The sequence below is a fragment of the Aegilops tauschii genome, chromosome 6, assembly GCF_002575655.3.
Source record: "Aegilops tauschii subsp. strangulata cultivar AL8/78 chromosome 6, Aet v6.0, whole genome shotgun sequence".
NCBI classification, from domain to species: Eukaryota; Viridiplantae; Streptophyta; class Magnoliopsida; order Poales; family Poaceae; genus Aegilops; species Aegilops tauschii.
This window is the reverse complement of record NC_053040.3, coordinates 40,863,542-40,888,129: the sequence shown is the minus strand read 5'-3', so window position 1 is coordinate 40,888,129 and position 24,588 is coordinate 40,863,542. Positions and strand designations below refer to the sequence as shown.

Genomic DNA, 24,588 nt, shown 5'->3' with positions numbered 1-24,588 from the left:
CCATCAACCCCGTTCACTTGAACGCTTCCGCTCACGATCTACAAGGGTATGCAGATGCACTCCTTCCTTCTCGTTGCTAGTAAACTCCATAGATGGATCTTGGTGATGCGTAGAAAATTTTAAAATTCTGCTACGATCCCCAACAAATGGCACCATTAGTACCGGGCCAAAATCAAACCGGGACTAATGTGTCTCACATTAGGTCCTTTTTCTACTAGTGACACCAAAGCAGGACTATGGTATTACGCATCCTTGCGGCCCGAACCTGGGTAAACGATCTTTGTGCTAGCTCTTAAACCTGCTCTTCTCTCAACCCCGCGCCCGCCAACCGTAGAAGGGATTCCAGTGATCCTATAGGTGTCGTTTCCCCGACAGGTGGTGAGGTTAACGGCACACTAGGTAGACAAAACAAACCAAAAACACACAAATAGATAGCATATACACATAGTTTTAAACCAAATCAAGCAGTTTTCAACATAGTACGACACTTAAACCAATCAATATGGACGACGGCGAGGATGACAAGACGATGCAATGCATTCTACGGTCGAGCTGGAAGACAACTACAAGGCCAAGGGCCCCCGCACCTCCAAGCGCCTCCAGGGTCGTCGCGACTAGATTTTACCGCTACTTCGTAAGATTAGCCCCAAATTCTTATTCCCCTTGTACTCAATTCCGATCGGAACCCTAAAATCCAACTCTACTTGGTACTCATGAAGAAGCGCTGATCAATAGTATGACTATTTACCCCGGTTTTCCATTCCCCTAGAACGCTAATCGAATACGCGGATTGAATCTAAACGCAGATCGAATACAAAATTGTAAGCGAAGAGGTGAAAATAGGGCTTACCACCATTGCAGAAGTGTTGCTGGTGAATGTTGGTGATATCGGTGTTGTTGTTTCTTTGATCCATTGATCGTCGTCGCCGGTGTGAGAGTGGGAGAGATGAGAGAGGGGAGAGAGAGCAGCGAGGGAAGGTGTGGGTAATTATTACGGTATTACTTGTTAGTTCTTTATATAGAATTTCGAATTATATATTCCAAATCAATATCCCAGCTGTTTGGAAGATCACTGTCCCTCCTATGATTCATGTTTTCATCTGGCTGTTAGCTCATAACAAGCTACTCCCTCCGTTCCTAAATATAAGTCTTTGTATAGATTCCACTATAAACTACATACGGATGTATATAGATGTATTTTAAGTGTGAATTCATTCATTTTGCTCCGTATGTAGTCCACCTAGTGGAATCTCTACAAAGAGTTGCATTTAGAAACGGAGGGAGTACTTACTAAAGACAATCTTTGTAAAAGACAAAATGTTGCTGATACGTACTCCCTCAGTTCCAAATTACTCGTCGTGGTTTTAGTTCAAATTTAAACTAAAACCACGACGAGTAATTGGGAACGGAGGGAGTACATGACTTGGGTGGAGCTAGCTTTGTTCTAGATTGATTCTTTGACACGTTCTTCACGTCGTTGCCATTGTGCCGTACGTCGTGGACGCCCCATCCGCCAAACTCTGCGGGGGCTGAGTGCGTGCGCGCTGGCGAGGAGGCGAGTGGAGCTCGGGGGCGGGGGGGGGGGGGGGGGGCAGCGATGCTCGCGGCGACGGTGGCCGGGCTCGTTGCTACCCGTGGACAAGACAACGAATGACCTGCATTTCCGTTTATATGTATGGCAGGATAAGGAAATACAACTATTCTTAACTTTTCTCTGAAAAGGGGACATGGGCAGTTGGATTTAATCGACTGAGCGGGGAGCACGGATGGGAGCACTGGGAGAAAGCAGACAAGCCCCGTCCTTAAACCAGTGGGAAACCCTGCTAAATGCAGACCGAAAGGCCAAGTTGGGACGTTGGATGATGTGGTGGAAAATTTGGAAGCACCAGCTCGCAAGCCGCCCTTGTTGCTTTGGCCGGACCCCGGCTAAACAGGTGTGTGGTGAACTCTAGCAAGACATGTATATTATATTATTGAAAACTATATTCAAATACTAATCCAATGATATAATTTTTGTTGACATGAATTAATATTTTATTAGTTGAATGTTTGGTTAAGATTTGGGGCAAAGGGGACCAATAAACCCGGACGGAGGTAGTCTGATGTGGCCCCCTTTACTACGTAGTATCTGTCCAGGTTTATTGGTCCCATTCGTATTTTGTTTTAACCGTAGATTTGACTAACAAATTATAAGTTTTTGTCACAAAACTTATATTGTTGGATTCATGTTTGAAAGATGTTTTCAATGATACTATATTAGGGTATATAACTTATTTTTTTATAGTTAAACCAAAGGTCAAAGTTTGACCCAAACTACAAGAAGGACTAATAAATCAGGATGGAGGTAGTAGTATGGAGTAATATCGTTGTTAGGTGCTCTGGGACTTCGAATTTGATCTATAGGCCTCTGTACTTTTGGTATTAGTCTCGGGTTGAATGTTTTAGCTGGTCCCAACGCTTGGCTGGCTCCTGCGTGCTATAAATCAGGTGGGATGATGTTGATTTCAGGCAATGCAATGGAATCGGGGCGAGGCCCTTCTGGTCTAAAAAAGATGCGATGTATTTTGAGTACATGACGCGTCTTGGCGTGATAATCTCTTTGTGCGACTCACTTCGCCATTGTAACATAGTAGTTCTTTTGACTAATGATATTCAGGTAGGGAACAACTCCTCCACTCTCCTATGATTGCCTCAAAAGAGCTTGGAAATTTTGGTGGTATCAATAATTACACTTGTCAACAACCCCATTGAATTCAAGAGGGTATATGCCATTGCAATCTAGTGAATTGTTTTTCGTATTGTCATACTAGGGGCATAGCCCCGTGGCTTCTTCAATCGATCAAATGCATAAAAATACTAGGAGGAGATGATTCGATTCCAAAAAAAGAATTACTAGGGTGAGGTGCAAAGCAACAGTGCAAAGCTCACTATTCCTAACATAACATGACATATAAAATCCTTTGTCATGCCATTCTTGTGATCATAGCTAGGAATAGTGCCGCCTTCATCACCACATGCAGGAGGATTGCGTGCATTCAGACATAACATAGCAAGAAAAATCTCAAGCACAGAAGAAGAACCAAGATGATTTCATCTGCAAATCTAGCACTATGTTTCTCTTTATCTCCAAGGATCTAGCCTAGCACCAACAATCCAAATACAACACAAGAAAAATAAAGCTCTTCGTCGATCACATCAGACTAACGCAACTATCGGTCTTCCAAACTAAAAAGGGCCTAGACTGCCTGCTTATTTACACACCCCCAAAAGAAAACTGGAAGGAATTAACAAACTTAATGAGGTTACCGCACACCAACTACCCTAAGACGACTTGAGGACCGCGCCTTCCGTTATCTTCCACCCTCCTAGTCCGGTGAAGGTCATCTCATACCGGGTGGTGTACTTCGTGTCGTACGAGTCGTTGTTCTTGGGGTCGGTTGCGTCGATGAGCTGGCCTGCCTCCTCGATCGTTGCCTCCACGGTCGCCCGCCGTCCGTCCAGGGAGACCGTGATGCTGTCGATCGCCACGTCAGACAGTGTGTAGTCCCAGAACCAGCCTTTGCGCCCGATCTCCGCTGCTCGGTCCGTCCATACCTTCAGCATGTTGCCATCAAGAACCTGTGGGCATCAGGAAATGCCGGTTTTCAGTTAGCATCGTAAGGGAGATAAGTTGGCAGTGGAAATAACTCTCGAGAAATTATGCTGAAACAATAGAAGTGTTAAATGCAAACCCAGATAAGCAGGGCAAGTATACTTATGAACAGTGAACCTATTTGACTATCTAAAAGTGCCTATGACTGCATAAGGTATCTCGTGAGTGGAAGTACAGACCAGCAACAGAGGACAGTCGGCCAAAGTTTTGAACCTCACCTCTTGCAATGATTCCACAGAATGATCTGATCCCAAGGCCTTGGTTTTGATACTCTGCCACTTGCGAACAATATCTTCTGCCAGCTTCGCATCCATTCTAGGAATCTGTATTGGCTCATCTGGAGCATCATCTTCAATAAACAAATATGTAAGGATTTTATTGGGTATGACGTGAATTATAAAATTAATACTCCCTCCATTTCAAAATATAATATAAGGTGTATTAGTTTTTTCCAAAGTCAAACTTGTGCATGTTTGACCAAGTTTTTAGAAATAAATATCAGTATCTACAATACCAAATCTGTATCCTTTTTTTCAAAACGGAGGCATCAGATTTGCCTCATCTATTAATTAAGAAGAGAATATAGTTTGTGATACACGATCCCTCGATACGAAAAGTTATACTCTCCCATTATTATTTTCCCTAATTTATTTGCGCCGCGGTAACCCAGAGCCTTGCCTCGAGCTTTATGATCTTGAGAAAGATTGGAGGTGGAGTACTCTTGTGACAGATACCCTGGCAGTTCCTCTCGTTCCAAATAGTCCAACTGATGAGCATGGTTAGGGATGCCATCACTTTTCTATTGGCCACACACTTGGCGGAGAGGCTAACCCACCAGTCCTTAATTGAGAGCTGCAGTTGCCAAGAGGTGGTGTCCAATTGCCCAAGGTGAACCCATTCATTCGCCAGGTTCGGTGAAGTGGCATTTGAAGAAAAGATGCATCCCGGACTCTTGTTCTCTTTTACATACAGGACAAAGGCCATAATTTGGCCAACCACACTTAGCCAAACTATCAGCGGTCCAAATTCGGTCTTGAATGGCCAACAACGGGAAGAATTTAACTACAGGTGGCGCCCAAGCCTTCCAAGCCATGTGCTCCATGGGGGAGTAAATGATTCCCAAGAATTGCGCCGAGTAGGCGGAGGGAGCCATGTAGTGGCCATTAGTCGTGTGCTTCCATGTGATGTCGTCTTGGGCCTTTTCTTCAAGATGGAAGTCGCCAATGAGCGCCCAAAGAGCAATTAATTGCTGGAAGTGAGCTATGGAGAGCATGCCAGACATCTTGATTTTGGAAACCCTAGTGTTCCCATGTAGCACCTCCCGCATCTTCCAATTCTTGCATGTTGATGCCTCATAAATGAGCGGTGCAATCTCCTTGGGCTTACGGTCTTGGTGCATCCCAGAAAGGGGTTCTCGCACCATCGCCAACTGTGATAATTGTGGAGGCATAGAAAAGGTCAAGATCCATCTCATCACAAGGATTGCTCATTCCAACCAACGATTTGGTCGGATCTTTCCATTCGTACCATGCCCACCGCAATCTTAGTGTCCTAGCAAACTTGTCGGTGTTGAGCACCCCAACGCCTCCACGGTATCCCAATTAACCTTGCACTTGGCCCCAGCGTCTTGTTAAATCCGATCCATAGCAACACCCTTTCGAGCTTGTTTGTGTTGTGGAGGGTGCTTGGAGGAACAATGAGGGGAGCGATGTTGTAAACCGCTTGGGCGGAGAGCACGACTTGACAAGGGTAATGCGGCCGATGGTAGTGATGTTGTTTCCATCGCAAGGAACTAATTTGGCCGCCACCTTGTCCTCAAGGAATTGAAGGTTCATATACTAGGGGTTTTTACTTGAGTTGCAATACCAAAAGCGGAGGACCCAAATGGGGACCACCGAGCTCGGAAAGGAAGCTCCCATGGCTGACAAATTTTGAAGCATAGGCTCAAGGTTGAGAAGACCGCACCAAATGGGGACCACCGAGCTCTTGTTGAAATTGGTAGCAAGGCCCCAAAGTATCTCAAGATGGTGGAGAGATTATTAATGTCTCTCTTGATGGGTGTCATAAGCACCGCCGCATCATCCGCATAGAGAGAAGTTTGCATCATGGCTCCCCGACTCCTAATCTTGAGGAGAAGCCCTTTCCTAGTTGCCAATTCGAGGAGTTGTTGGAGGGGGTCGATAGCAATGACGAAGAGGAGTGGAGATAAAGGGTCTCCTTGCTAACGACCTCAATCGTGCTTAATGTGTGAGCTAGCCACACCATTCAAAAGAATCCTGGACGAGGAGGTGCAAAGCAAGGCGGTGATCCAGTCACGGAACTTGCTCAAGAACCCTCTTTTTTGGAGGTCAATGATGTATTCCCACTTCGCCGAATCGAAAGCTTTACGGATATCAAGCTTGAAAAGGAGGGACGATATCTTGCTCTTGTGAAGTTTACGCGTGAGATTCCGAACATACATGAAGTTGTCGTGTATACTTCTCTTTATGAAAGCGCTTTGGGCGTTGGAGATGAGGTCATTCATGTGAGGACCAAGTCGAGTAGCAAGCACTTCTGGAATAATTTTTGCAACCGCATGGATGAGGCTTATAGGTCGATAGTCCGAGATGCCCTCCGCCCCTTCCTTCAATGGCAATAGCAACATTAGTCGCATTGAGCCAATGAAAGTTGGCATTGTGCAAGTTGCCAAAAAGGTGGATGACCCTCATGATGTCATGCTTGACGATGCCAAACACTTCTTGAAAAGAAAAACCTGTGACGCAATCTGGGTCGGGGGCCTTGTCGCATGGCATATCATCAATGGCCGCCTTCACCTCCTCCTCGGTGATCAGCTCCTCCAAGCGACTCAAAGTCATGCGCCTCAAAGTTGAGCTCCTCCCAATTAAAATCCTTCGCACTTGGGCTCCCTTTTCCCATGACCTCGTGAAGTAGTCATGAATTATATCTTTTTTCATGCTCGGTGACCTAACCATGCTTGTGTTTGAGCCTACGGATGTGGGTTTTTTTCTTCTTCTAGCATTTAACCGCTGGTAGGAAAATTTGGTGTTAGCATCACCATCCTTTAAGTTGGACATTCTTGCACATTATTTTTTCCTTGTCCTCTCAAGAATCGATAAGCTTATGACCCTTCTTTTGAGACTCGCAAGAAGGTCATGCTCCTCATCGGAGAGTTGGCTATCTTCTTGGGCAATGTCAAGATGGAGGATGACAAGGAGGGCGGCGTGAAGATGGACTTTTGCCTTGGAGAAGAGCACTCGATTCCATTCGGAGAGCCTAGTCCCGGTCAACTTGAGCTTGTGGTGCAACACTTGGTAAGGCTCAACATGGTTGGAGGGTTCATTCCACGCTTTGTGCACGGCCTCTTGAAAGCCCGGAAGCGAAGCCCAAAACTTTTCAAACTTGAAAGTCCGCGGTCTTCTAGGATCCGTATCATCGGCGAGCAAGAGGGGACGATGGTGGGAGGGCGAGGTTGAAAAGGCATGAAGGACATGAGTGTTGAATTGAGCATCCCACTCGGAGTTGCAGAAGAAAGTATCAAGCTTGCACAGAGTAGGGTTGACCCTCTCGTTGCTCCAAGTGAAGCGCCGGTTTTGAAGGTGAATTTTGAACAACTCGCAATCATGAAGAGCAGCCCGAAAATGATTGATGCGGCTTCTATTGATGTTTCTTTTGTTTTGTCCCACGCACAGTGTATTTGGTTGAAATCGGCTAAGACGAGCCACATGACCCTGCATGGCGGTTTTTGGCCAACAAGCTAGGCAAAAAAGCGTCTTTGCAAGAAGGATCAGTAGGCCCATAGACCGAAGTGAGCTTGTAACATACGCCAGTGCCACGAACGTGTTGTTAAGCTTCATGCACTAGCCAACGCAACCAAAAGTTTGAACTGATGGAAAGGGCTAGGCAATCCACATATAAACTTCAACACCCCCTCTCACGTGTGACGCGGGAAGTCAACACTTGAATAGACTCAGAGTTATGGCTCAAGAGGCATATACGTGGACACATAGGGGGGCAGCAGCAATTTTTTGATAGATTGCGAAAGCCAGGACTTGAACTCAAGACCTTAACCTCTAATACCATGTTAAGCTTCATGCCCAAGCCAACGCAACTAAAAGCCCGAACTAATGGAAAGGGCTAGGCAATCCACATATACACTTCAACGTTGTAACATGGTCGAGAGACCGTAAGAGGTGGTGCTGATGTCCGAGACATCCACCAGTATTTTCATATTTTATCTATTAGGTATTACAGATGTTGATATTTTACTCCACAATCTTGGTCAAACATACAAATGTTTGACTTTCATGAAAATTGATGCACTTTATATTCTAGAAGGGAAGGAGTATATAAGTACTATGATTCCAGAAATAACTCTGTATATGGATCAAACAGTTGGTACAGCTTTGTTGAAAACGTCAATCCAAAGCTGCTATATCGAAAATGTAATGTCATTAGATATCACGCATGCCCAGTAGTAAACACATGATCAGAGCTTTTTCCTTTTTTTTTACTAGTTGGAAGTAAAAGAGTGTCTACTTACCATCAACTGAGTCAACAACATTAGCAACTGTCATGGACTCATGCTCGCTTCTGATAGCAGGGAGCACCTTGTTACGAGGCAAGTACTTCAGGCCTATTACTGTCAACAGAGCAAATAATGCACTGGCACAGACAATCTTCAGGGCAGCGTTTTTGGAATCGTGGATATCAAATCCCATAATATTTTTCTGGTCAAATTTACTGACAGGTTCCTCAAGGCCATCATTAGGATTCTCCATGGCTGATCGATCTAGCTGTTCTATCAATGGAAAAATCTTGTTGAATGCTTGGACAGCACTTGATTTCACGGTACCGAGAGCAGCTGTAGCTTGAGCACCGAGTTTTGCTATAGCAGCAGCAGCAGCCAAATGAGAAGCACCACCACCTTCCATCATTTCTAGGTAGCTTAAAACCTTCGGATCATCATAGTAGTCTCCAAGTGTAAACTGCATGCCTCGAGTATCTCTACTCCTAGGGAAAACCTCTGAGACAAGCCATGTCTCCAAAAGCTTACACAGGCCTGGAAGAAGATCATTCTCCTGCTGGTCGATGGTAGAGTTGTTCACAATAAACTCTACAATTTTGGGGTCTCTATGTGCTGAGGATTCATTATCAATCGCAAGCCAAATTCTGCAGTTGCTAATGTCTCCCACAAGTAATGAGCAAAGTGCCCTTTCCAGCGCAAGATCCATCTCATTATCATAAGCATATTGAGAACCTATATTGAACTTCTGGAGCTGTTCGAAAAGATCATCTGCCATCATGATGAGCTCTGGCCTTTTACTTACAATTGCTTGAGCAACATTTGCAAGTGCCACGCTATAGATTTCAAACCATTCAGGCGGTATGCTATTCGGTGTTTTTGAAAAGAAATCCATCTGTGATTTGTAATACAAATGAATCAACACATTCTCAAAATATGTGCTACAGCAACATGAAAAGGCTACTGCCTCATGAAAACTGGTGATAATTACAAACCTGCTCCGCTGATGTCATCTGCAGGAAGGCTTCATTCATGTAGGCTTCACGCGAAAATCCTCCTCCAACAGTAGCAATACCTCCTCTACCAACACTCCACAAAATGTTTCTCACACCACGAAGACCTTCTTGGCGTTCAATCTGATGTTTTTCATCAAGAGGAAGGGCAAGAAGCTCCAAAACACAACGAGGTGTGATCTCCTCCAGAGTTTCATCAATTTGTGAAAGCAGACCAGGTGCAAGGTTGATTGCCCCATCCTCCTAAAGAATAACATATATCTTAGTACTGCTTCCAGAAGATCTTTCTTAGCAACATACAGCACATGCATTCATGCTGGTCTTCACATATTTATCTAAATCTATCCAATTCGAATATCGTCCCAGTGAAAATATAAATGCAAAGACCATTGTTTATTGGAGTCGCCTTTTATACATTTATCTTGTATAGCTAGACTTGTACATTTTATTATACTACTTATAAAACTTTGTTAGTAGGATCTGTCCCTGCTATTAGACATGGAAGCAGAAGTTTGACACTACATCTTAACTAAAAGAAATCACATACGGCAATACTAAAGGAAAAGGAGCTGCATCTTAGGTTTACCATAAGGGGACTTACTTAGCCAAATGAAATCATAATTAATACTCAGCATTAATACCAATTAGATCAATCAAGACTACATAGTATATTCAGCAGTAAAAGAAGAAGAAGAAAATGTTTTAACCTAAGTCAACATGTAACACTTGGATTAATAAATAGGTGTTTGTGTAAAGTCACCATACACATGTTAAATCTGCAATACTGTCTGATGGTAAAAACAGCTGACCTGCAAGAGCTTGAGAGCCCTTTCAAGCACCTCACAGCAGCGGATTACATCTGGAGGGCTAGCCGCCATTGCATCCCTTGATATGTCCACATAAGCGAGCGCCATTGCCAGCACCACATCCTGCTTGAACCGCTTGGGCGGGCGGTCCTCCAGTAAGTGCTCTCCAATTGCAAGCACTGCCTGTGCCTCCCCAGCCTCCTGAAGGGCACATAGCACACCCGGAACCTGCTTGGCAAGACATCCAATAGAGACAATAAGTACATGCCAGTGCTATCTGAAATCCTACAGGATCCAAGTGCACCGTTTACTGCCCCTACAGCCTTACCTTGTCCCAAGCAACATCCAGTGTGAGCGCCGCGTCACGGTCCTCAGAGAGCGCGCGGTCATACTCGGTGCGGGAGCTCTGGTTTGTGAGAGTATCATGTGCAAGCTGCAGTATTTGCCGACGGCCAACAAGGGTATCTGTGCTGTAGCCGTACTGCGGTGGCTTGGCCGCCCGCGCCTCGAATGCCCGCCTGACACCGTCGCTGAGGAAATGCGGCTCTGCCCCGAGAACCTGAGCAGAGCAAGCCAAGCAATCATTTACCACACTAATAGAAACATCACATCCCCAGTTCACTTCTCAGATAAAACAGGTCATACTTTCATGGCATGGCAAGCCAAGCCAAGCAATCATATTCCAAACAAATCAAATGTTCCAGAAAATTCATCCGTAGTTCATTCATCAGGTAAAAATGGGAATTGTTTTTGTGGGATTGACTTGAGTATAGACTAGAGAAAATTCTTTAAAATGGACACCCTAAGCACAATGCTGGATGATACAGGTGTTGTACGACAAAGTATGGTAACATTTCAAGGACAATGCATTTCCCCTCTGTCAGATGGATATTGCTAGGTTCAGTTAAATCACGCGAGATACGTACCTTGTAGAAGTCGACCTGGACGGGAAGGGACCGGTCGGCGGCGTCGGGGAAGAGCGGGACGCAGGGCGCCGCGGAAACGCCGGCTGGGGCCGCGGCCGGCGGGTCGGGCGCGGCGGCGGCGGCGGGGAGGAGGTGGAAGTCGGCGAAGAGGCGGTCGGCCCAGCGGCTGGCGGCGCGGCAGGCGAGGGCGGAGGCGGGCGGAGGCGGCCTGCGGCGCGGGCGCGGGAGGGAGAAGGCGAGTGGCGCGGAGTTGGGGCGCGCGAGGAGGTTGTGGAGGCCCTCCATTGCCGGCGGCGGCGGCGGGGCCGCGGGGAGAGAGGGGGTTTAGAAGGGGAGAGACAGCGGCGTGCGCCCCGCGGCCTGCCTGTGTCGTTGTCTTGTGCCTGTCCTTGTTGGGTAGCACCACACCGTAGTTCGGATCCACTGAGGTGACTGATATTGAAGGCCCTGAGCTCTTTTTACACATTGCAAGGCTCACGTGAAATAGCTGTGGAACTGAGGCTAAACGCGCGCTTCGTCACGCCGTTCTTCATTTCTAGGATTAATCTTTTGTCTCTACTAGTAGTAGATTATTGCGATCGGTTGTATCACTTTGGCTTTATCTACACTGGCTTGAGTTTTAATTATGTTCATTCCCATATCATGATGGACATTTTTTTAGGCAATTTGCATCAAAACATGTTGGGCTGCCGTTGAGGACGATATCTGTTAGAGCATCTTCAATAGCAGCCCTATTTGTTAGTACGCAAAGTTAGTGAAGTATAAAAAAGTTAGACATGAAAACTGAATTTATTTTTTTGGCACGGACAAAAGAAATTCAACTTCAAATCCGCAGGTGAAATTAAAATGCAAGTCGTAATCATAGTGATAACCAACATAAATAAATGTGCATAAGACCAACATAGAGAAAAGAAACATGGTCTCTCAACCGCTTGACGCCACCTCCTCGAGGCTTGGGGGTGGCAGTAGTGGGCTTCTTCGACCGGCCGCCTTCCTTTCTGGCTGCGGTAGCCGGTCAGGGGGCTTCAAACCCAATACTGCGGCCATGGGTGGCGGCGATGGCAGATGGAGCTTTGGTGACGGCGGCATTGGGCTACTTCGGCCGGCCGCCTTCTTTTTCGGCTGTGGTAGCCGGTCAGGGGGCTTCAAACCCCGCACTGCAGCCGTGGGCGGCAAAGGCAGGGCCTCCGCCGGCCGTCGAGAGGAGGGCGGGAGCGGCGGCAAGCGTATCGGGGTCGACGGCGGGGTCATAGGAGCCGGCCATGGCGCGTGCGGCCGGTCGACAAATGATCCCAGGGTTTCCGGCTTCGGGCAGGAGACAAAGACCCGCGCGCGTCCGGATGCAGCCTCGCATTTTTGCGGCAGCCGCCCGGCTGCCCTATATTTGCTACACTTGGAGCCCCTTTTTGGGGTTGCCCAATTTTTTCCTCAAATTTTTAGAATTGGGCAGTTGTTGAGGCTGATTTTTGTCATGTCGTGCCTAAAATAGGGTTGCTATTGGAAATGATCTAACAAGGAGAGTGAAGTTATTAGGTGTGTGGTTGCGGAGTTCTTGCACGTTTTGGCTTCGGTGTCAGCATGTGGTGATTGTGTGAGATCTTATTTCAGGTTGAAACCATGAAATTGTTGTTATAACGCTCATTTGTGCTGGTCCATGAAACTCTCGCTGGCTCAGCTCAGCTCCTGCTTCGCTTGCTCGCTTAGCTTTTCCTTGCTCGCTCCATTGCTAGCTTAGAAAAAACCGACCATTTGTATTATTATTTGAAGAAATTTATTAAATAAAAAAGCTCATGGATTTTTAAAATCTTGTATTTTAAAAAATGTTCTGAATTAAAAAACATGAAATAAAAAAACTTTAAGAATTTAAAATTATTTTTGGATTTCAAATTAAAAAATGTTCATGAATTAAAAAAATATAAATCTAAAGAATGTGTATAGCCTTTTAAAATGTTCATTGCTTTTAATAAACATTCATGAATTAGCATGTGAAACAATAAAATGAAAAGAGAAGAAAAAGAGAAAACAAACAGAGAAAGAAAAAGCATGAAAAAAGCAAAAAAAAATATTAAAACATTGGACAACACATTAAGAAATCAAGGAATACCTTCCCACACCGGAAAAAACGACCGACCCAATGACACACACGGTTACAGACGGGTCATAGTGCATGATTTAGTACAGTTATTTTGAATACATTTTTGTAATCGACAAGTGCATGATTTAGTACAGTTATTTTGAATATAGTTTCGTAATCCACAGGTGCATGATTTCGTACAATACTAGCTCCTGTGCGGCAATCCATAGCTCCGGAAAATACGAGAATCTGCAAAGCATCTGTTTGTCCACTCCATTATTTTTAATTGCAACTCGACCTGCTCCGAGAGTGGAGTCTTGGAGTGGAGGGACTCCGAACAGGCCCTAGGACCTGATGATTTAGCCAGCGCATCTAACTTATGAGCCACCGTGTTACTTCCTCTACCTGTGAACTAGAACATCTAATTCACAACAGGACACAATCCCTCATCCCGTCCTCGTGGAGAATTAAATGCATAGAACCATTACTTTCTTGTCACGATTAGTGTAAAATCATCACTTTGCATTTCGTGACATTTTGCACCGAACAGAAAATTTGACAGTGGCCAAAAACACTGGGCCATTTTTTTAGTACGTTTTGACGTGTCTGATCCCTCGCGGTCCGACAGCGGTGACGGCGTGCCGTCAACGGCCGTTAATGGCTCTGTCCGAATTGACTGGGCCGGCCGAACCCGAATGCTCCCTCGCTCTCCTCCCTTGCTCTCCCTCCCTCTCCTCTCTCTATCGTGGGCATGGTTACGGGGGCGGCTCCAGATCCATCGGCGAAGGAGTGGTGGGGACAAGGCGTGGTGGGCAGAGCCGGTCACCATGGCTGGCCGGCATGGCAGGGGCGCCCGCCACGAGGAGGAAGATTGATGCACCCACAACATATTCATTTCAGAGTATTTCATCGTCGCCATCTGCCGCCGCGCCCTCACGGTGGTGGTCGAGCCCCTAGGCAAGCTGCCTGCTTCTCTCTATTAGCAAATGTCGTTGGTGGAATTCTAGGGTTCCAGATTTAGAAACTAGGGTTTGCTGGAATTCTAGCAAATTTCGTTGCTGGACCTAGTTAACTGAATCTTGCTGTTGTTGTTTGTGATTGAAGGTTCATATCACGTTTCCCTGAATTTCATGACTCTGAATTAACTGAATATTCATGTCCTATTTGACTGAATTTTAGGACTCTGAATTAACTAAAACCTATCATGTTTGAGTGAATTTTAGGGTTCTAAAATGGAGTTTCAGTCTAAAACTAGAGTACTCATCTAACTGGATGCCCTCAAATGGTTAATTATTCTAGGGTTAGTTACTTTGCAGTGATATAGTTTGCATTTGAATTTGAATTATCCTTGTGCACTGAATGCAACTGACACTAAATGTCACTACTGAAATTTGAGGGGTGTTGTGCCGTGGATACATGAGTGAAATTTGGTTTGAGTGATGCAGTGAACAAGTTGACCACAGAAGGAGTGAGTCAGTGTACATGGTTTTAAGTGATTTGACTAATGTGAAGTGTTAATATGTGTGCTCAATTTAATGTTCAAACTGGTTTCAAAGTTGTGTTGATTAAAGGCAACAAGTGTACCTAACTAGGAGATAACTTGCAAAAGTCAGACTGCAATGTTCAGACTTTATTCAATCAAACTATATTACAAAATAGAAGAATTCTATGTTTCATAACATTTTATCTTTGCATTAACACCTAGAGCACACCTATAGTTCCATAGTAAGCTGACTGGAAAAAAAATCTAGACATGTTCTTTGCATTGAAACCTAGAGCACCAAAGTTTGACACTTAGATAATATGAGCACCAAAGTTTGACATTTATAATGGATAATATGAGCAACGATGTTCAGTTAATATGAGCAATGTCATTCAGATAATACGAGCACAAACATTCAGATAGATAGATAAATAGATATCATAAATAGATGAGTTCCCTAGATAGATAGATGCACCATTTAGATAGAAATCACACATAGTTCTTCAGGCACAAGCGCACTATTAAGTTTAGAAACTAACTGAACCCATATATTGGCTCAGATTTTGCAGAAACTAACTAAGACCTAGGCGCTGTATCAAACTCACTCTTGCTGCAGCTTCAGAACAAGAGTGATTGACGAACTGGGCCCATGATGCGGAGCTGCTTCTCTTCCTCCTGGTGCTTGTGCCAGTCTCTACCTCCATCTGCTGCTGCTCCACCTGCTGCTCCATCCGCGACAGCTCCATCTTCATCAGAGCGATGGGCAGCACTGGCACCACCCTATCGAGCTCGTAGTCCAGGCAGAGTTGGCCGCGGTTCTGGTACATGTACCGGCATGACCGCTAGAATGGATCCGGCGAATCCCCGACCTCCTTCTCCGCCTAGACCAAGTTCTCGGTTGATGAGTGGGCGGTAGAGGTCTGGCATTAGTGACCTCTCCTCATCCGTGGCGCTGGCCCTCACCGCGCGCATGATTCTTTAGGATTGCAACGCTGTTGTAACGGGTGCTCACCTCAGACGCGTAGGAGAGCTCGGTGATGACGCCGTCGAAGATCTCCTGCAGAGCCAGGTCCCATCAACAACAAACGGCATGGCGCGATGGAGGTTTTCTTGTTGGTTGTGATTTCTGTGGAAGAGGGAAGTTGGATGGAGAGCCCGGTGGTTATCTGTGCGAGAGGAGGGTGAATGAATGCAACGTGAAGAGTGGTGTTTTATGGAAGGAGAAACCGAACGGGCGCGGTCAATTGATCGAACGACTGCTTGATTTTTTTTAGAAGAATTGAACGAGCAGAGCGAACGCGCCGACCCAGTTTACAAACAACCCATCCCAGTAAACGGAAACGAGCGAACGCGCCGGTCCCGACCTAGCAGCTTTGTCCAGTGCTGTCATCACTGCCCGCTTGCTCGCGATCAGCCACGTCAAAACGAGCTCAATTTTTTGGCTCAATGTTGTTTTGCCACTGTCAAATTTTTGATTCAGTGTAAAATGTCGTGAAACATATAGTGGTGGTTTTCGGATGTCGCGTGGTGGTTCTGTGCATTTAACACGCTGGTATAAGATGGAGCTCTGAGCAATAGCTATTTCGTTTTGCCGGCAAATGAACACAAAAACCCTGCAAATTCGTTTTTTATTTACTCGTGACAGCAAAACTTCACACTCCAAAGTCAGCTACGATCTTATGGACAGAGAGAGACGAATCAGACAACCCAGAGCTCGAAGACCTTACGACGATCATGGCCTGCTTAGGTGGAGCTCATGGCCAGTTGGTGAACTCGAAGACCTTGCCGACGATCTCGAGCCCCGTGGGGATCTGCCAGATGAAGAGCAGGACGTTGATGGTGTTGAGCGCGATGTGCAGGCTCCTGGCCGTCTCGTTCCCCTTCTGCATCGCCGGCACCAGCGCCGCGGCCGCCGCCCAGAGCACGGTGATGGCCGCCCCCGCGAACAGGTGCGGGCCCGGGAAGAGCTTGCCGGTGCGGAGCCAGGTGTTGAGCGCGCCGCCGACGGACTCCGTCACGCCCAGGCCCAGCAGGATCGACCCCGCGTTGAAGTGCCGGTCCCGGAACCCGCCCTTCACCAGCTTCTTCCTCTCCTGCGTTCGCCGGAGCAGAGCACATCAGAGCAATCAAATAGCTAACCCACATGGCGCCATTGCGAGAATGACAAGTCGAAGGAGATGAGCTGGAAGGCGATTGTTATGCTGGTCACTTACCTCGGTGAGCTCGTTGATCTTGATCTCGGTGGGGGACTTGGCGGCGGGGGGCGGGGGCGGGGCGGAGTCCCCGGCGCCGACCGCGGCCGGGGTGGCGGCGGCGGCGGGGCGGACCTGCTTCTTGAGCTCGGTGATCTCGTCCTGGACGGTGCGGACGCGGCGCCACTGCCAGCCGAGGTAGCCCGCCCAGAGCGTGTAGGCGAAGAGGCCGCCCATGATGGCCGGGTGCAGCAGCGCGACGGTGCGGCCCTCGATGATCCCCAGCTCGCCGCCCACCGCCATCGCGTCCGGCGGCGGGAGCGCCGCCAGCAGCGGCACCGCCCCCGCCAACGCCACCGCCGTGGACCTCAGCGACGGCACAGCAGGCGGCGAAGACGACGACGACGACGACTGCTTGGGGTTCTTGGCAGAGGAGGAGGAGGCGGAGCAGGAGACGGGGTGGACGCGGGCGGCGCGGGCGACGGCCGTGAGCGGCGAGGCCATGGGCGCGGCCATGGGCGTTCGAGCTGCGTGCGTGCGTGCGTCCTGGACTGGTGGTGGGGGTGGAGGGTGGAGGAGCAGGAGAGGAGATAAGGAAACGAACGGACGGACGAGCTGGCGAGAGCTGAGCGAGCGTGAGCTCGGTGTTGGTTGGGGGAGAGAGACGACAGGCGGCGTGGCGTCCACGCGCGCGGCAAGCGCTTTTGGCTGGGCCTGGTTTCCGGCGTCTTCCGGGCCGACGGCGACGGGTATCGTCGTATCAAGGCGTCGCTGTCCGTTGGGCTTTTCGGGGCCGATCGAGCCGACGGGGAAGCGAGTGGTGCGTGGGACTGACACGTTTTAGGACTGGTCGGTCTACAGTCTACGGCGCCATGGTGCTCGCCCAGCTCAGTCGCGCGAATCCCTTCCTTAGACGCTCCTCTTCGTTCCTTTTTGAGTTTCGCCTCGCTGTCTCACCCTTCTACACCAATTTGGTATTAGTAGTATGAACATTGTATGATATAAAGAGTACGTCAGTGATCTAAACGTTCTTATAATTTTTATGGAGGGAGTAGATTTTATGGATACAGAATGAAGCATCAAAGGATATAGACAGTCATAATAGGCCGACACTAGGCGCCAGTTGACCGATGCAAGCGGCCTCAAGAGCCGTATGATTGCCTTGCACGCAAACCATTCGATTCACCCGGATCCATCATTGTCATCAACCTCTCTACCGGCTGATGACGTAACGCTAACTGGATTCTAGCGATGAGACTTGAGAGAGTCGAGGGCTCTTCCACACCGCTGGAGAAACCATCGGATGCACGTTGAGGACCATACCATGACTTCTAGAATCTCCAAACCCATGTGAAATTATTCGTTAGCTAGGGGGTATTCTCCTGAAATCCAAGGGAAACAAAGATTTCCCCATCATCCTAGGGCAAATCCCCTGGAGTATACAATAGGGAAATCTTGCCCACTAGGGTTTTGTAGTGAAAATCCATAGCTAGACACGAGAATATCTAAAAATAAAATAATAGTAAAAAATCTGAAAATTTTATACATCGAAGATGAACAAGTTTTCTGTGGGCGTGCAAAGTTTCATGGCAATGTGACATGGGAGGTGCTCGGCGAAAAAACAAAATTAGTGCACCAAATCAAGAAAATTGAACCTTTCTCAATACTATGTTTTTTTTGTCCTGAGCTCCTATGATGTCATATCGCCACCATTTTTTGCATACACCTAGAAAACTTGTGCAACTTTTGTGCCAAAAAATTTCGAAATGTTTTAAATATTTTTCTATTTCTCTTGATTTTACTGTTCATCAGCAGGATCCGAGCTCCCCAACACTAAACGCCTTCCTCGGTTTTTAGCCTTTTCCTTAGGGTATCTGGCCACAAAAATTGCCAATATAGCTTGTATTTAAAATACAATTTTCGACAGTGCAGAAGAAATTGAACTTTTTTTTGTACATACACAAATACATATATAACACATTTGATTTTTTTGCAATATAAGTTCATACGTAGCCTAGACAAAAAGTCAAATACATACATGAAAATGGGCCAACTTTTTTTTGTTGTTGGGCCAGGATCTTTTTCCATAGCTTGCAAATCATAACATTTTCTGACAAAAAATTGCAAATCCGTCGCGAATATGTAGTATAACTTTTCACAGGATTTTTTATTTTTAAAAAACTTGGAAATATCATTTGACATTTTTTTTGAAATAAGTTCACTCTCTATCTGGCCATGGCTCCTTGCAGTGCTGCTTCCGGTCACTACTTCGAGCAATATTACGATGTAGATCTATGCATTCTTTTCTAACAGTTTTGCACTCTAAATGTTAGATAAAAGTATTGAACATTTTGTGGGGGTTGGACATGCTACAGCTTGACTGTTTGTCAAATAAAAAAGGCATAAGTTGTGATGCTTTTGGGTGAAAATTGGATGTGTTCATGTCATAACAGTACCCACAGCTACTATTCTTTTGTTAACAGTTTCAAAAAAACTTCAGAAGCCCTCAACTCAATGTTCCGCAGATGGAATAGCTTTCTTCCTCAATCAATCACTGAATTAATTCTGACAAGTCAACCCATCTAACCTGTTTAAGGGCGCAGATCCGTGAAGCACCTTATCTTTTGGACTAGTGATAAATAGTTGCTGACAATATGGGAGCAAGAGAGAGATAATTCTCCTATCCACGTCTGCTGTACTCCATCAGTAAAAGATATCGCCAGGGACATAAACATGTATCAAAGCTACCAATTGGTATCTTTATCAACGTATCGTATATTTTCGCTTCACTTTGTTCTCCTGATGAGCTTTTGAGCAAGGTCTTTGAGTGCTTGTCTCGACACCAGTGCAACTTTGTTCCCAACCTCAGGAAGCGCATCGATCGCGCGCGCTGCCAGTTTTGCGTGTTCAGTAGCAAGCAACCTTGTCCTCTCGATTCCCTGGCTTTTCGCAAGGTATTCAAGGGCCTGAAATGTAAAAGTGAGCACTCCTGGCATTGATCATTTCAGAGCCAAATGTCTTCATTGAAAGAAAAAAAAAGGAGTTTTAACACTGACAGTAGCAACATCTGAAGGGTCATTGAATCCATGCTCTACACTCCCACGTAGCTCAGGGAACTCTTCCATTGCGAACAACACAGGAGCGGTCACGATTCCCTGTACATATAAAGGCATATCTATCATCTTTTGCATGTTCATATCTGGAAAAAAACATCCTAAAAAGGAGACATCTGAAATTCAAAACTCGAAACAGTTGGCAGTTTCGTTTGTGCTAACTAAACAATAATGCTTTGAGGAACACCAGCAAAACAGCTCAAGACCTGTGCTTCCATGAGCCCACTCTAGTAATAACATGATAGCTCAGGTGGAATAGTCACTCAGTAATTAGAAAGTTAAGCAAATTTCAGTGTGGAAGTGGCCAAGAGAAATGCTGTTACTTGATGGATATCAGACAAGGAGCCTTTGCCTAGTGAAGCGGATGTGCCCGTGAAATCAAGGATGTCGTCGATCAGCTGATATGCTATACCCTGTCAGAGTGACAGGGGATAGTAGTCAGCTGATATGCTATACCCTGACAGTGACGGGATGGTAGAAGATAGGTTGACTTAGTAGCTCATGGTTAGCAAGCAAGATAAAGTATTCCGGGCACCGAAAATTCAACTAACCAAGTGCCTGCCATACTGATAAGCAAGGCCTGCAACCTCTGCTGTTTGGCCAGAAAGAACTGCAACGGCTTTGCAGCTATTTGAAATGAGTGCAGCTGTCTTGTAGTATGTCTTCTGCAAATAGTAATCCATGCTGTGCGTGCAGGTGAACAAGACGTCAGGTGTCAAATTAACTAAGAGACCAGATATGAGTGTTGGATGGACCCAACTTAAGTAAATACTTTAGCACCAGTGATCCATTTAAAATATGAATGTTACAGGTATGAGAAATTATTCCACTCTCTTTTGAATTTGCTTGTGTCTGATACATATAGATAATACTACAAAGAAGTTAGGCACTCATATTGACGTTTGGCGTTCATAAGCAGCGTTCTCATTCTTGCTAGAAAAACAGCTCTTAAGGAATATGTTGATGCTAGATAACAAATAAAATTGGACTGGGCAGCTACCTGCAGCGTTGTGCTGGAGTTACGGTCATCTGCATAAGCTCACCTGTCACAAGGTTATTTAGAGCTGTTGCTAGTAAAGATACAACCTGCAGCGTAAAAAAAGAGGAAGATCATAGGTATTATAATTCTATGAAGCTTTGAAATATCCATTGTGAAAAACAACTGATAAAGTCTGTTGTTGAAACTCGGTAGAGGTGGAGAAAGTCACAGGATGTCATGAGAGGTGACATGCTAAAAGAAAACTTCCTTTTCTCCTTTGTGGATGTCCTTGATTGCATTAGCATTCACAGTTCACTTTATCCTATCTAACATCGTTAACAGAATTAAGCAAGGAATTATTGGGATATGAAAAAAATGGATAAACATCACACCTCTGTATTCTCTAGAGATCCGGCAGCAGAAAATGCCCTGAAAAGTAGGAAATCACCAGCCAATGCCGCAAGCTGCAAGATAGCATCAGTTTTCCTAATTGTTTGGAAGGCACCGTAGATATGAGAAATAAACATAATTTCAGTTGCAGGCCACAAAGTAGACAGGCTGGCTCTGTATCGTTCAAATAGTATATTTAAGCACAGAGTCTGTATTTATGAACATAAGCTGAACATATGTAAGACTAAAAGAGATTGCTACAATGTTTTTGTATTTTGAGAACTGCTAGGTAGCTAAAATGAAGTAGTTCAATCAAAGCTACTGAACATCAGCCTTATCAAGTTTAATTCCCACGGTCCCACCTGATTACTCGCCCATAATAAGGCAACTTTCAGATTTCTTACTCCTTTGAACAACAGCAAAAAGTAGCCGATTTATTGCCATACCATTCCCGGTAAAACTTGATCGGAATATCTATAGACCATACGGCGAGTACGTGTTTTATAGGAGACAAATTGCTCGACCCATGGAGCAGAGTGACGATACAATGAATGATAGTGCATTATTTTTCTTCTATCCCACAGCTCCGTGGCAACGCACGGGCACCTTACTAATAATACATAAAATGCTTGGTTACCTTGTTTCCCACCGCAGAGTTCAGGGAGTCCATACCACGTCTGGTATCAGCAGCATCCAGAACATCATCATGGATAAGGCTTGCTACCTAAAATGGGAAAGAAGAAGACAAGTCACTGAAATAAATAATCATGTTATCTTATAGAGAGCTCAAGGAAATAAGAAAGGATTATGATGTGTACATGAATCATTTCAGTTATCTCAGCAATGCGCATCTGTCTTGCACGAAGCTCGTTCCTTGAACCGACAACCGAGTCAGGAGTGTCTGTTCTTATAGCCGAGGCCATCAATAGTAGAACCTGACATGACAATTATCAATAACTTAAGATGATGCAATAAGGACAGGTACATACATCATATATACTCCAAGAAATGAGCAACACGTGTCTTGATGTAATGACAGGATATTCAATACCACCCTGAGGTCTGGACTTACAGTGGGGCATGTTCTTTTCCCTTCAGCTCCAGCTCTGAAGAAATATCAAGCTGCTGCTGTCAATTCAGGTACCTGCAGCCACAAATATATGTTAAGGTTAACAAAGCACAAAACACACACGGTGTAATTCAGGATAAGGGTGCAGTTTAGGGCATGCACCTCCGATACCACCGTCAAACGCAGTCAGTTCGAGACTTCGGACACTTCATCTTTAACCAGTGCAAAGGGATCTAGCATCTCCTCTTATGCAGAAAAAGAAGAGGTTTCTGTTAGGAGAACAGAGTTTTGTGAAAATATGCATGAACTGTCTTCATGTTCATAATAATGCTCAATAGGATAAAAATCCTTCATATTTCAATCCAAGAGTTTGTTTATCTCTACCTTAGCCGTTGACCCTGCTCCTCCACAAGTCTGATGCCTAATGCTGTCAGAATAACATGAACTTGAAAGGAACCTTTCTCTGACATTCTGTGAAGCAAGAAGGCGATTTCAGCGCATTATGCTATACACGGAGTTAATGATTTTTGTGACACCTAGAAACATCATTACACCTAGAAAGAAATCCAAGAGTGCACGCATACATGTGAGTAGATTCAAGCACGAAATCAAAGGGCATTGTGAAGAAAACGAATCACAAGTTAACAGCAGCGTGATCTGCAGCACAGAAGTGACAAATTCTAGAGGCATAGTTTAATAAGCAGAAAAGCAGGTCTAGAACTAGGTAGCAAATAACAGGTTTAATTTCACATTAAAAACAGCATAGTGCTAGGTAGCAACCGGAACTGCAGATCCAGATCGTTCAGCATGATGAACAGATGAAAGGTTGACCAAATCATGAGCTATGAGGAGCAGTATCGTCTCACCTCTGCCCTTGGGTAAACGGTGGAGGAGGTGGAGATTGAGCGCAGGAGGCTGACGGCGAGAAGACGCCTCGGAAGCATCACGGCCGCAACCTTGGGGCACCGCCGCCGCCGTCGAGATGTGTTAACTGGAGCTGGACTGGCGGAGCGGATCGGTCTGAGGAAGCTGAGCCAGTGGCAATTTCAGAAAGAGAAAAATTCACTAAAGGTCCATTTACTTGCGTGGCGTTAGCTTTAGTCCCTGTGGTTACAAATACCCGAAATACAGTCACTCAACTTGCTCTAGGGGGTCATCTACGGTTCATTATATGGTTTTGTGTACGTATGCGATGAGCTGGCTCGAGTCAACCGATGCCGAGTGTGCATTGACTGCCACATGTGCCCGGCTCGCTCGAATACGCATGCACGCAGGTTTTTTTTTGTTGCAAAACTGGCAGTTATGAAAAGATCCCCCACCTGGTCGGATCGAGCCACCTGGTCGGATCGAGCCCACCCGCTCCGACCGAGCCCACCCGCTGCCGAACCGAGCCACTCCCTGCTTCTCCCTTCTCCCCTGGTTCGTCGTCGCTGCTGAGGTGGTTCATCGTCTCCGGCGTCGGCAAGCGTGGCGACGACACCATGAGCTCGTCGTCGGACGCTGCGCCGCCGCCTTCCGCGCCATTTGGGAGGGGCCTGCGTGACGTCCCTCTCGCACCGTCGCGTCGTGACGACCATGCCTCGTCGCCCCTCTATGGTACGTCACCGTCGCCGGCAGGTTCTGTGCTCGATCTGTCCATGAAAGCTCCGGGGAAGAGCTTGCGTGCGAGTCAATTGCACACAGGTGCTAGGGTTTGGGCTATTTCTCTCCCTTTTTGCCACGGATGGTGTAGGGTTTAGGGTTTTAGCAGGGGACGTTTAGCAGGGCCACAGATCAAAGCTAGGGTTTCTAATGTGCTATGGATCTTGTATTTAGAGATGGTCTAGGGTTTGCATAGCAAAATTAGGGTTTGATTTTGGAGCATGTTAGGGGGAGGCCATGCTCGCTTCTCCCCTGTTTCTTTGCTTTATATGGCCTGGTTGTTGATCATGATATGAGATGATCGTTTTGCGCATGAGATGATCATTTTGCCCATGAAAGATCATATATTTGGTCAGTGGAGGCCATGAATTCGTGCTTTGTTTCTGCAACATGTATGAAATTTGCTCTGTAAGATAACCGAATTTATATGTGTTAACCTGTCTGAATATTGAAATGTCTGAACTTGATTTAGTACAATAACTGAACATTGACACTGAGCATTGCCACTTTGCTTGTTTTGGTCCAATTACATTACTTTACTGCTTGCTCAGTACCCTTGGTTAGGTCCTGCTTAATCAGTTAACTGAGCTACTGGTGGTTTGATACAATAACTGAACTTTTGGAGTTAACTGAATATTTTCAGCTTGACTGAACATTCATAAATGTCTCTGTTTATCTTGTCTGAACATTGCAACTTTGAATGTTTTGCAGGACCCCTAAGCAACCAT

The 24,588-nt window shown here is 45.9% G+C and overlaps 3 protein-coding genes across 6 annotated transcripts; all 3 read right to left on the bottom strand.

Moving 5' to 3' along the window:
* Positions 1-3,088: 3,088 nt before the first annotated feature.
* LOC109752351 (protein ACCUMULATION AND REPLICATION OF CHLOROPLASTS 6, chloroplastic) lies at positions 3,089-11,325 on the bottom strand. Of its 2 annotated transcripts, none has more exons than XM_020311245.4 (7): positions 10,920-11,325; positions 10,322-10,552; positions 9,997-10,221; positions 9,170-9,430; positions 8,193-9,069; positions 3,871-4,001; positions 3,089-3,618 (listed from the first exon to the last, which is right to left on the bottom strand). In XM_020311245.4, the coding sequence occupies exons 1-7, from the start codon at positions 11,202-11,204 to the stop codon at positions 3,322-3,324; spliced, it is 2,307 nt and encodes a 768-aa protein (XP_020166834.1). In that variant the 5' UTR covers positions 11,205-11,325; the 3' UTR covers positions 3,089-3,321. The 2 variants fall into 2 exon arrangements, with proteins under 2 accessions (XP_020166834.1, XP_040247762.1); XM_040391828.3 differs by having other exon boundaries at positions 3,871-3,989; positions 10,920-11,318.
* A 4,750-nt stretch (positions 11,326-16,075) lies between these two features.
* Positions 16,076-17,341, bottom strand: LOC109752349 (uncharacterized). Its single transcript, XM_020311243.4, has 2 exons — positions 16,690-17,341; positions 16,076-16,569 (listed from the first exon to the last, which is right to left on the bottom strand). Exons 1-2 carry the CDS (start codon positions 17,182-17,184, stop codon positions 16,231-16,233), a joined length of 834 nt encoding a protein of 277 aa, XP_020166832.1. The 5' UTR covers positions 17,185-17,341; the 3' UTR covers positions 16,076-16,230.
* Positions 17,342-19,203: 1,862 nt separating this feature from the next.
* On the bottom strand, positions 19,204-23,290 carry LOC109752353 (solanesyl diphosphate synthase 3, chloroplastic/mitochondrial). Of its 3 annotated transcripts, XM_020311247.4 has the most exons (12): positions 23,086-23,290; positions 22,604-22,690; positions 22,382-22,459; positions 22,223-22,294; positions 21,969-22,085; positions 21,788-21,874; positions 21,153-21,224; positions 20,782-20,867; positions 20,333-20,465; positions 20,105-20,194; positions 19,725-19,823; positions 19,204-19,634 (listed from the first exon to the last, which is right to left on the bottom strand). In XM_020311247.4, the coding sequence occupies exons 5-12, from the start codon at positions 22,071-22,073 to the stop codon at positions 19,455-19,457; spliced, it is 852 nt and encodes a 283-aa protein (XP_020166836.1). In that variant the 5' UTR covers positions 22,074-22,085; positions 22,223-22,294; positions 22,382-22,459; positions 22,604-22,690; positions 23,086-23,290; the 3' UTR covers positions 19,204-19,454. The 3 variants fall into 3 exon arrangements, with proteins under 3 accessions (XP_020166836.1, XP_020166837.1, XP_040247761.1); XM_020311248.4 differs by lacking the exon at positions 23,086-23,290 and having other exon boundaries at positions 22,382-22,464; XM_040391827.3 differs by lacking the exons at positions 20,105-20,194; positions 23,086-23,290 and having other exon boundaries at positions 22,382-22,464.
* Positions 23,291-24,588: the final 1,298 nt, after the last annotated feature.

Bases quoted from the DNA above. Each gene is read 5' to 3' on its own strand.
- LOC109752351 (XM_020311245.4), bottom strand. From the start codon at position 11,204: ATGGAGGGCCTCCACAACCTCCTCGCGCGCCCCAACTCCGCGCCACTC. The intron at 10,553-10,919 runs GTACGTATCTCG...TGCTCTGCTCAG, and splicing joins TCCAGGTCGACTTCTACAAG to GTTCTCGGGGCAGAGCCGCA. The intron at 9,431-9,996 runs GTCAGCTGTTTT...GTTATTCTTTAG, and splicing joins GGGCTCTCAAGCTCTTGCAG to GAGGATGGGGCAATCAACCT.
- LOC109752349 (XM_020311243.4), bottom strand. From the start codon at position 17,184: ATGGCCGCGCCCATGGCCTCGCCGCTCACGGCCGTCGCCCGCGCCGCC. The intron at 16,570-16,689 runs GTAAGTGACCAG...CGGCGAACGCAG, and splicing joins AGATCAACGAGCTCACCGAG to GAGAGGAAGAAGCTGGTGAA.
- LOC109752353 (XM_020311247.4), bottom strand. From the start codon at position 22,073: ATGGCCTCGGCTATAAGAACAGACACTCCTGACTCGGTTGTCGGTTCA. The intron at 20,466-20,781 runs GTAGCTGCCCAG...CTGCACGCACAG, and splicing joins ACTCCAGCACAACGCTGCAG to CATGGATTACTATTTGCAGA. The intron at 20,195-20,332 runs GTTAGTTGAATT...TCACTCTGACAG, and splicing joins ATCAGTATGGCAGGCACTTG to GGTATAGCATATCAGCTGAT.